A 12,338-nucleotide genomic window follows, 5' to 3' on the forward strand; every position below is an offset into this window, starting at 1 on the left:
CTTGTCTATTCTCGTCTCATGTGTTAACATGTGTTTACCTTAGCTTTAATAAGACAACAGTGTAGAGCATGGGTCTCCTGTTCATAAAGGAGACTGAACTCCAGAGATCCCAGAGTGGCTGCAAGAATAAAATCACAGGAACACATTAGACATCTGAGAGAAAAATGGAATCTGAACTTTAATATGAGTCCCGTCAGAGAAACCAATTTCTCTCTAAAACAGATAAACATTGATTTGTTTCCCTTCATCGCTCCACTGGGAATTTCTTTTACAGCTTTTGGCACACAAGGGGGAATTTATATAATTCAAAAGTAAAGTAAACATCTAGGATTGGTAAAGACACTTTCTCGTTCTAAGATGAATAATCAGTCTTACTGGCATCATCTGAGTCATAGTCGTTGTCCTCATCCTCTGTTCGATCAGGTGGGGGTCGTGGGGGAGCGGGGTTGTTAACCGGTGGATTAACAGGTGGAATAATTCTGGTTGCGGGATTATGTGATGAAATGGAGCTGGAGACAACAGGCTGTCTTTTTTCCTCCACAGCTTGAGGAGACACTGTCTCTTCCCGCTCTGAGCGTTTGTTTTCCACATCTGCAGCAGGAGCAACATTATGATTCAAAATCAACAATTAATTATTGTCTGAAACATCTTTTTATATGCTGATGTAAAATCTTTTGAAAGCAGCCCTGTAGCGTTGGACTTATTCTTAGAAGGAGCAGCGCTGCTTTACCTGAGGTGGGGGCGGCCTGTTGTGCGTTTGCCCGAGGTGGTTTGGAGGCTAACACATGTCTCTCAGTTTTCATTACAGCTGCTGGACAGGACTGATTCTCATTATAGCTGTCAGCTGTTGTTCTTGCTGTCTGCTCCCATTGTTCTGATCCACAGAACTGCTGCTGCTGTGGCTCTGCACTAAGCTCTGAGGAGACAAAATAAGAGTATCAGTGCCACCACAACAGCTACTATTGGTGCTACTGCTACAGCCACAGCTCCTAGTTCTACTACTATGGTGGTGGAAGAAGTATTAAGATGTTCTACTGAAGTAAAAGTAGCAATACTACAGTGTAAATATACTCTCTTACAAGTAAAAGTCCTGCATTCAAACGTACAAAAGTATTCGCATCAAAATATACTTAAAGTACCAAAAGTAACAGTACTCATGCAGAATGGCCCATTTCAGAATCATATACATTATTATTACTGGATTATAATTAATAATGCACTAATATGTACCTCGTTTTAAAGTTGCAGGTAAAGGTGTAAAGGTGAGTGTCATTCTTATTACTTTATATACTGCTGGGTAGCTTAATCTATAATAATACATCAGAATTTATTAGTTGATATATATTTTGTATTAATAATCCATAACTGCAAAGTAACTTGTAATATTCAAAAAGGTAGTGGAGTACAAATTTGCATAAAATGGAAATACTCAAGTAAAGTGCAAGTACCTCAGAATTGTACTTAAGTTCTTGAGTAAATTTATTTATTTACATTCCAGTCTAGTAGATAAGTAGAGCAATTTCAAAATATGTCCTTAATTAACTATTGACCAACAAAGGGTCTTTTTGGTCGTGTTGAGTAATAAATAATATTAATAGTTAGTAATTTTTATTATGTGCAAATATCAAGCAAGCAGCAGCTGCTCGGCTGAGGCGGGTGTGAAGACGGAGTAGAAAGTGGAAAGAGACAAAAGCACAGATGATTTTCTCCACATCACTGAATGACAGGATGGATGTCGGCACCATTTCTTACGAAAAACCAGCGTTTGCACATGATTTTTAAATTTCAAAACATAGGTCAAAAGTGGCAGCAGCGTTTATAGCAGCCAGCTTGGTATCAGGAGCTAACAGACTGAGGCACTTTGTGTTTGTGGCACTTTGTGCAATCCATTCTGTAATGCCATCAGACATTTGTGTCCTGTGGCGAGTGTGTCAGGGATTGTGTTGTAATGAAACATGAATACCATCATTTGCCATTTGGATGTGTGTTTTGTCTTTTCAGCTCCATCTACTACCAATACTACTATTACTGCTGCTTGATGTGCCCACTCTACTTGAGCTTAAACTCACTTTGATAATCAAAACATACTTTTAAATACTGTACTAATGGCACACTATTATATATAGTGTTTTAGTGTAGTTAGTAAAAATAGACTTACCGTTAAAGTAGTACTGGATGTTAGTATTCAAGTGCACTTAAATGAGTATACTAATACTTAATAAAGTATTGAAAAGATAGTGTAGCAAAAGTGAAATTCTGAAATGAATATATTAAATATAATTGTATAAGAAAATCCACTTTAATTGTACTTTTATTTAAATTGATCAAACCATACTTTTAAATAATGTACCAATTGTACACTATTATGCATTGTTTTTGTAATGTACTTAGCAAGAATATATTAACTTACAATTACCAAAGTGGTATTGCTTATTAGCATACTTATTTTAAATACACTGAAGTACTACTAGAGAAATAATATGCTCTAAAGGCAACCCAAGTAAAGTAGTACAGTGAAAATCAGTTTTAATATATTATTATGGCACTTTAATTTAGCACCAAATAATATATATATAAATAAATATATACATAAATAATAAGTATACTTAGAATATATTACAATATATACTGACTGGGTACTATTCTTTTACAACTATTCATGTATTCTTGCATATTTCTGTTGAATATTATCAAAATATTGTATTAGAATCTGCAAGGACATCCCATAACCAACTGGTGTAATATTTAGCAATTCTTAAATGGTAAATGGTGTGTACTTGTATAGCGCCTTTCTAATTTTTAATCATTATCTTGGTATGTTAGCAAACCCATACACAAGTTGGAAACGTAATCTCTTGTGTATGAACTACCATATCGCTGATGATGCGTTAAAGGTTCCTGTGATCCATTTCGGCCTCCTGAACCAGAACTGTTCTCGGTGCTGGACTGTCGAGGTCTGGACAGAGGGAGGGGGGCAGGCAGACCCTGCTGTTCTCTCCCCTTGAAGAACCAAGCTCCTGAACGCTTCTGTACCTGCAGGAACACAGTGAATTCAGATTAAAAAACAATAACACACTGTGTCAGCTGAATGCTTAAAATAAGAATGGAAACTTCTTTATATGCAGAACTACAGTTGTAACAATTCTAAGGTTACACGTTGTAATCCTAGTTCTACAAACACATAGGCACATGAACATGGCTCAAAATGCCTGACCCATAGACAATGGAATAATAAAGACATAGTGATATATATAAAGATGGTGTATGCAAAGAGGATGAGGAATCACCATAGCTGAGTATGACTTGCTACCAAATTATTCTCTACACTGTAAAACTGCATTAACTGATGTTTTGGCCACTTAGGGGCAGCAGAACAAGCTGAAAACACACATTATCACCTTATAAAGTTATGATATGGTGAACTTGTTAGCAAACAGTTGCCACCTAGCAGACATGGAGCAACATTAGCATTAATTTGGAGTTGTGTTTCTGGCCACCTGATGAATGTAAGTCCAATATCTGTTTTGGTTTCCACTAACTACTGATTATAAAATATCTGGCTCTTTAATTGCTAAATACTCCTAAATGTTCCCCAGCTAGTTGCAAACTTTGTCTGTCTGCTGTTTGGTGCTGAGCTTGTTTGATGAAAACAGCTGCCTGCGCCAGCTGGAAACAACACTGATGACAGCAGTGAGAGTGAACCAAAACAGTAAAGTTGTGGGCTGTAAAACCAAAGCAATGAGCTGAAAGAGGCTAAAATGCTCTTTGAGCTGAGGGGAATTCTTTGTGGGTTTGTTACTACAAGAAACCCCTTTCACATTGCATATAGTCATCTGATCCATTTTAAATGCAAAAATATTGATTAGTGCAGCTGTAAAACAGATGTGAAAGGGGTGAATCTACAGCATCCCTCGGCTTTACAGAGCTTCACAGTGAGTTTCAGCTCATTGTTTATCTGTGCAGCTACAACTTTACTGTTCTGGTTCACTCTCAGCGCTCTCATAGCTTCGTTTTCAGAGAAAAAGCTGTAAAAAGCCACTGAACACGAGCTGCTCAGCAGCAAACAGCAGACAGACGCAGTCAGAGACCAGCTGGTGAACATAGTGGAGCATTTAGCAGCTAAAGAGCCAGATATTTCCCTCAGGAGCTGGTGGAGACCAAACACAGAGCTAACAGAGAGAGAATATTGGACTCATGTTGCTCCGTGACTGCTGGATGTGTAAATAAGCAACTGCTTGCTAACAAGTTCAACATATCTACTAAAAGACGGTGTAGTCCCTCATTCGTGTGTGTGCTACAAACCACACATTTGAAGACAGCAAGGTGAAGATTCTTAGTAGAGAGAAGAGTTGGTTTGAACGGGGCGTCAAGGAAGCCATTTTTGTGAAGAAAGAAAAACCCCTCTTAACAGAAATGGTGGTCTGAGATTTAATCTGCCCAAAGTCTATCAGAGTGTATTATCACCTTGGTCACGCCTATCACATGCTAATCAGGCACTTAGCAGTGATGAAGTAGATGCAGCCAGAGAACAATAGGCCTGATTACTGATCACTGGGCCATCTTGAAACTATTAGGTCAGTTTCAGGTGAAACTAGCTATTAACAGATACTCAGGCAGATTCCCTCCTGAGGGCAGGGCTTATGTAACTCAGATTAGCTTAAATTTCCAGTTCCCGTCCAATTTTTTCACAATTGAGAATGACTTCCGGATGGGAGCCGAAACGTCTTGATTCTGAAAACAGTGTCCAGATGACTACGACTGAAACCTTTTCTACGATATCTACTAAAAACGTGATGATGTTGTGTTCACAACTATTTTCTGCTGCCCCCAAGAGGCCAAAAAATCAGTTATTGCAGGTTTAACATATGGAAAGAAACAATGCATTTCAATGAGCTCTTGCCTTTGACCATATTTACTTGTGGGCAAAACGTGTTGACATCAATTTCAAGCCTGTGTTGCTTTGTGTGTTTATGAGTGAATTTGTGTGATTGTTTATGTTTAAATAGATTGAAAGATTAATAGACTGACTGATTGATTGTTTGACTTTACTGGGGGGAAAAATGTATTTCTTAATTCCTTTATTTTATGAAACAGACACATGACGAGTTTGTATTTGCAGCATTACAGAGTAGTTCTTCTGTGTATGACTGACATGAGGGAGCATTTATTTAAAGAGTCTGGGCTCCTCGAGGCAGAGACCTCAACAAACACAGCGCCATCATCAAAACAGCATTGCATAACTGCATTCTTCATGTTCTATATTAATCAAAATACTATCTGTATTTTTTAATTAAGTGTAATTTAAGTGTTGGAATGAATCATTACCTATTACTCATTTTTGATATTGAGGTGGTATCAATAAAAGGTCATTTTATAGGTCACTGCAAAGGTGAGTCTAAAAGCTGGAAAATGGTTCATATCATGAGAAAAGCTTCTGTTCTGGTGGTGGAAGAATGACATAATGGTATAATTTGGCCCCATGATTTTATCAAACCCACTCTGTGCCTCATCTTTCCTTTCCCTCACCTCTTGGTCTTCATTGCAGATTCTGCACAGCCACATAGGACATGTCCTGCTGTTGCTCCAAATCCCACATTTGCTGCACATGTGCTGCGAAGAGGCAAATACACACATAAGACGCACACGCACAGAGGCACAATCCCACTCAGATTTAGTTCTTGATGGCAGGTGCACATAGCACATATATTTTTACAGTTCAAATAGCATTAACCTCTACTTAGTTAGAAACAGAATGTGATGCATAAGACCAGGAAAGTGTATGTCAGAACAAGTTAGCATATGGCCCACTCGGTGCTTATTGCCATAGGAAACCTCTTAGGATCTACACAACACTAGAGAAAATACAGTAAACAGAAATCCTGTCCATGCAGAGAAGTCCTTACTTCCTCTGGGAACAAGTGTAGTGTCTGTTTTCTTTCCTTGTTCAAGCAGAAAGAATTCAGATATCCACCTACTTTTTTGCACTGCACACAGAGGACAGCTGTGACCCCCTGCGGTCCAAAAGACGCCCCACACAACAAACAGTGCGACTGTCCGTCACCACATGCTGTCTTCTTGATATTATCCAGGCGACTGGAAAGACGCCTGAGAACACATGCAAATAAATGCGAGCACAAACACAAACTTGGCACAGGTTTTGCACCAAAAAATCATTCAACTCAGTGGGCATCCGTGTGTGGTTGACTGATGTGATTCGGTGAAACAGAGACAATAGTTTTCCATCTCACCCAATCCTCTCTTGCTCCATGTTCTCCATCATGGCCGCACGAGCCAGTACACTGTTGATGATCTCCTTCTCCTCATCCGTGAGCTCCTCCCCTGGGGGGCCGCCAGACATGTTCATCGTCCGCCTAATCCTGAACCCGAAACACACACACACACACACACACACACACACATAGACACACAGAGTATGAGTGGCATGCAAAGTAAAAACGCAGCTCAGACAAAAGGCCAGTAACTCCAAAAAGTGCATAACTAAGGAGCGCTAGACACTAAAACCTAAGGACAGGAGCACAGCTGGAAACATTTTGGACTTAAAGCAACACTGAGCAACTGCAAAACACGCACAATAGCACACAAGTGGGTTACATGAAGACTCAACTTAATAATACATGTCTGAGCTGTAACCAAGTGATCATTTGAAAGCATATGTCATGCATTTTGTTCATATGTCTCAAACTACCAGCCTGAGGGCCAAATCTGGCCAGCAGACAATTTCATAAGGCCCCCCACGCACCGTAAACAAGAAAAAGTTGAGAAAACATGAAATTTCATGGCAACAAACTTCAATAAAATTTTGAGTTAGTGGATTTAACTTTATTTCATGAGTTTAGGCTTTGAGTTTATCCAACTTAGAATCTTTACTTCTGTTAACTTACTCCAAGTTACTGCAACCCTGATGCGTTACGTTAACGCACATTTTTGCAAAACTCAAGGTTTTTATTTTCGCACACTGCACATACTCTTTTTTTCTTTATAATGTGACCATTTTGCACAACCTCTTCATTTAAAACACTGTACAGCTCTTCATTTTGGAATATATGTATATTCTATATATTTTTTATTGTAAATTTAAATTTTATATTTATGACTTTTACAGTACTTGTTTTCTTTTCTTTTACTGTCTTTATTTTGACTGTTATGCACCACAACACTAAGACACTACTACTATAAACTTGTTTCTGATTCTTAACATATTATTTTACATCATCACAACTGTTAATTTAATCTTAAATTTAAAGTTAAAGTAATTCAAATGCCTGTGCTGTATGCACTTGGAATATTCAAAACTTAATTTTCCATCTTCATGTCAGTTTGATTCTTCTTGAGCTAAAGCCTCCAATCAGTACAGCAGTCATATTCAGCCCTGGACCAGTGTTCCCCACAATGTCTCGTGTGACTGCTGTGCCCTTCACAGAGTGTGTGAAGTGCATATCTTCATCATGGTTTGCATTGTTTAAATTTTGATCAGAAAGAAGACCATGTGACTCCTCTGAGACACATCATATATAAAAAGACATCTCTGGAGAATTATAACCTTAATGCAATGCATGCTGGGAAGTATATGCTAATAAACTAATGTTTCTAAATAACTTAATTTGATGAGTTAAGTAAACAATCCATTGGACATTTAGTCAACTTATTATTTCATATTTGCACAAGTTCTGAATAATAACATTTAAACTTGAAACTAATAAACATTTATTCTCTTATTCTCTTTGACTGATTGTGAGATTTTACAGTCTGGTATAAAGTAAACATGGAGTGAACTCTGAAAATTTGTTTTCCTGCATTCCCAGACTAAAGAACACAAGTTAACAGAACTTCCCCGCTTCGTAATGAATCAGAGATTAAGATTCGAAGTTATCAGGACTCACTTACTTTCGTCAAAGAAAGAAACTGGCTTGATTTGTTGGCACAATTTCAGTTTTTACTTTAAATGCTGATAATTCTAAGTCATAACAACTTATAATTCATCTTAAGAATATAAAATGGTGTTTTTATAGTGCATGTTTAGAATTTAATGTCATGAAATTATGTTTTTCCCCATTTAGATTTTTTCCCATTGTATCTCAAAGTAATCACTTACTTTTTTAGCAAGGCTGCAAAATCAGAGCATAAAAAATTGCCTTTTTATTTCACATTGTAAAAAGCAAGCTGTGCCTAACTGTGAAACTAGTCAACATAAACACATTTGCTAGGACCAACAGCACTGTGATTTGCTGTAGTGCACACTAAACCCAACCCACAAGTGTTGCTGGTTGTTTGGAAAGCTTCCAAAAACTGCCATTAAGGTTTAAAATCACTTGTGGCCAACTGACAGAGCAGAAGGCAAATTTCTGGCCAGTGCAAATCAAATGCAGTCAGCTTGTGAACTGGAGGCAAGTGTTGTTGTTTTCCCTCAAATGTGTCTGTCTGGCAATTTTGTAGTTTCCCACGATATTGCTTGCAAAATGGGCAAGAACATGCGCGAGAGAGAGAGAGACTGTCGATACAAACGTGTCAGCACACAGTCGATGTTGATGTTGTGGTCCTTGGTAGGGAAATTGCTCTTAAAGCAAAACAAATTATATGCAACACAAGAAACAACAAAATAAAGGAAAGACAATTAATGAATCAATTGAAGTCTTTTTTACAGGACTGCATGATCTGACAGCTCTCCATAATAGTCCTGTTTACTTCATTTTATGTATCAATTATTCAAAGATAACTGTGGGAATTTGAGTTTAGATTTTTCCCAAAACAAAACTTGTTTCTGGTGTTGTCATTATTTTTTTCAAACAATAAAGCTAAGAATCTGTGCTACATCACCACAATGTTTCCCTGTTTGCAGTTCTTCTGTGTGTACCAAGCTGCAGCCATCTATTTGAAGTATTCAGAAACACTATAAAGAAGCCTGTGTACCTATTTTGCAAACTAAAAAATTAAGTTATGCAAGATTTTATCAAGGTAGCTCTATTTGTTGCTTACATAATATGAGCCACAGCCCTGAAGGCTACAGATGGAACTTGAATAGCTGCTGCGTTGGGATGTTATAAGGATCTAATCTACCTGCGTCCTGCAGAGGCTCATACACGGCTTGACCACAGCTCATGAAATGCTACTACTAACACTGTCTATTTCTCATTTATTAGTGAAGGGAATGACCTCTTTGTAATCAGTGTTATGTAGATGTGACTAACAGAGGTTGAGGTTGACCATGACGTTGACATTTGTGGGTTTCTGTGTATTTATAAGTATTGGATGGAGTGTCATAACATTTGGTATTGACATTCATGTTGCCCACAGGGATGAATTGTAACTTTTCATCCAGCGCCATCATCAGGTCAAAAAGTTAATTTGTCCATTAGGCTTATGACTAAATATCTGCAAAACTAATGACATTCACATCAGACTCAGCTGTACTTTGTCTTTAGTGCTTATTAACAAATGTTAGCATGCTAACATGCTAAACTAAGATAATAATAATAATAATAAACTATATTTATAAAGCACCTTTCATACAGGTGGTGTAGCTCAAAGTGCTTCACAATCAAGTGAAGGAACAAGAGAATAAATAAAAACAGGTTAATTAAAACAAGTGCAAATACTGCGCGATAAAACCAAGCAAGGTGGTAAACATTATACCTGCTAAACATCAGCATGTTAGCACTGCCACTGTGAGCATGTTAGCATACTGATGTCGGCATTTAGCTCAAAGCCCCGCTGTGCAAAAGTACAGCCTCACAGAGCTGCTAGCATGGCTGTTGTTTTGATGAAAGGCCACTAATGTGGCTTCATGCGGCTCCTTTTTAAACATGGAATGTGTTATGAGTTATTATTCCGTTACAGATTACATCTGATGTTTTGTGTAACATCTTGTGTTGGAAGTCTACACTAAAGGGATTGAAAAAAAAGAAAAGAAAGACAAACTGGTGTTAATTCATGTGAATTAAATTGTACAGAATAAAATCAGTGACCGAGTCAGACTCCCAACATAACACTGCACAAGCAGTTCCGTGTATTACTCTGCTTGTAAGACATGACTACAGAGATTTCATAGTCTATTCAACTGTCAGTGTGCCGCGGCTGGAGAGGCACCCTTTTAAAAGGTCTGAGAGGAGCTAACTTGATTAGCCATGATTTATTTCAGCTCTACCACGCCTACTGCTGTACCAGCGCCTCTGGCCGTTAAATTCCCAAACATCTGCCGGTCACGTCCAAGTGCAAAGGCACCGTGCACTTGTGCAGCTGCTTGCGCTTGAAAAAAGGGCGTTAATTGAGGCTGACTGCTGAGTATGGAAAGTGAACTGTTAGCTGTAATGTGTTATTGAAGTCTGGTCTGCGATGTGTATGCCTGAAGACATTTTCACTACAGAGAAGCGCACTCATTATCTCTTGACAAGAACATTGTTAAGAGGAAAGCATGACCTCCACTTCTCGCCTCTGGTCCAAGCAGGCGACTGCAACGGACGATACCTCCCTGATTGACTGATCCTGCAGACAAGAGAAAATAGTGCAGATATTAAATAATATATGCACGCTTTTCTCTCCACAGTAAGCACATTTTATTCTCTATATCTAAAATATATGGGGGGCGGGGCACAAAGCAAAGACCACCTGGAATTTATTTATTTTTTTAAATAGTAGAATGGTAATTGTAGTGTTGAAATTAATAAATTAGTAATAATAGGAATGACAGCTATAGGAAAAATAATGTCAGCATCAGTAAGATGAGGCAGTGGCTGCTGAGTAAGAATATTTTAATGCCTCACTTACTTAACGGCTCAGCGACCTTCATCTTTCTCATCCCGTTCCCTTCTTTTCCTCCCTGTTCTGTTCCCTGAAAAATGTCCTGTCCCCAACGCATGTAAATGTCAGGGGTTGCTATCATTGTGGACAATGTGACAACCTGACAGATTGATGTGTGTGTGTGTGTGTGTGTGTGTGTGTGTGTGTGCCTTGAAGGGTTCGCAGTGAGAAAGGTGGGGTCAGTAAGAAAGGAAATGTTCAGAAATGGCAGACACTTTCAGCCTGTGAGTCACCACTCAACGGATTACACACAAACACTCACGCACACACACACACACACACACACAGTCGGGTTTCCATCACTTCAGAGGACATTACATTGACTTACATTAATTTCCTGGAGACTCACCCTAACCTTAAACCAAGTCTTCACCCTCAAATGTAATGAGTTACGTTATACGTTTTGTCCCCAAAAGGGAGTCCCCACAACACGAGTAATACACGCTCACACACACACACACACACATACTCACACACATTGTCATTATGCATCAAATCACTGCAGTTACAGCCTGGACCATGTGAAAATGACAAATTAGTGGAATATAAAAAACATAACAAGAAAGGAATTAGCATTTTGGTTTCATTTGTAACCAACTGATCAGTGTTGGAAGAAGTATTGAGATCATTTACTTACATAAAAGTACCAATACCACACTATAGAAATACTGTATTACAAGTAAAAGTCCTGCATTTAAAAGTATACTAAAGTAAATGTACATAAGTATTTGCAACAAAATATAAATACGCTTATTCGCTTTCCTGCCGAGAGTTAAATGAGAAGATCGATACCACTCACATGTCTGTACGGTAAATATGAAGCTACAGCCGGGAGACGGTTAGCTTAGCTTAGCATAAAGACTGGAAACAGGGGAGAGAAAAGTTGTACTTTTTACTTATCTACAAGGCTTTAGTTAACTTGTTAGTTTTCAGATTAAGATTTTACAAACAAAACATACGATCAGTTTATAAAATATGATGCATTGTTATGAATGAACCACCCAACAGTGTGTAAAGAAGTTAAAATTAGCTTCACCTTCACAGAATTCAAATGCTGCTAACATGTTAATACATCAATAATAATAATTCTATAATATGGAAATGACACATGAAACACTTTGAATGGTGCCATTTTGCTGATAACACTTTACTTTTACTTGATTAAAATTTTGAATGCAGGACTTTTATTTGTAATGGAGTATTCATACAGCGTTGTGTTGCTACTTTTACTTAAATAAAATATGTCAATACTTTAATTTCTCCCTCTGAGACGTAGTGAAGTAGAAGTATGAAGTAGCATGAAATGGAAATACTCAAGTAAAGTACAAGTACCTCAAACATTGTACTTTGTTACATTCCACCACTGGAAATGACAAAATTTTAAATTAAATACAGTCGCACAAATACGACCTTTGCAGCTGTAAAATTGTAATTCATATATCATATTAGCCATGAATTAGAGTCAGGGTCAGTTGTTTCTCTCGCTCACAGTCACATGCACACATTCACACACAGACACATGC

General features: G+C 38.0%; 1 protein-coding gene across 4 annotated transcripts in view; it reads right to left on the reverse strand.

The window, feature by feature from the left end:
* rph3aa (rabphilin 3A homolog (mouse), a) overlaps positions 1–12,338 on the reverse strand; it is a 35,390-nt gene that overhangs the window by 9,136 nt on the left and 13,916 nt on the right. For 3 of the 4 annotated variants that reach the window (XM_044175305.1, XM_044175304.1, XM_044175302.1), the window contains exons 2-8: positions 6,249–6,377; positions 5,976–6,105; positions 5,527–5,610; positions 2,871–3,033; positions 731–916; positions 376–591; positions 39–118 (exon numbers count right to left, since the gene is read on the reverse strand). In XM_044175305.1, coding sequence (XP_044031240.1) covers positions 39–118; positions 376–591; positions 731–916; positions 2,871–3,033; positions 5,527–5,610; positions 5,976–6,105; positions 6,249–6,364 — 975 coding nt within the window. In that variant the 5' untranslated portion in view covers positions 6,365–6,377. Of the gene's footprint in view, positions 1–38; positions 119–375; positions 592–730; positions 917–2,870; positions 3,034–5,526; positions 5,611–5,975; positions 6,106–6,248; positions 6,378–10,434; positions 10,501–12,338 lie in introns of all 4 variants that reach the window. The other variant, XM_044175303.1, reaches the window with a different exon arrangement.

This window comes from Siniperca chuatsi, linkage group LG18 (genome assembly GCF_020085105.1).
Source record: "Siniperca chuatsi isolate FFG_IHB_CAS linkage group LG18, ASM2008510v1, whole genome shotgun sequence".
Classification (NCBI taxonomy): domain Eukaryota; kingdom Metazoa; phylum Chordata; class Actinopteri; order Centrarchiformes; family Sinipercidae; genus Siniperca; species Siniperca chuatsi.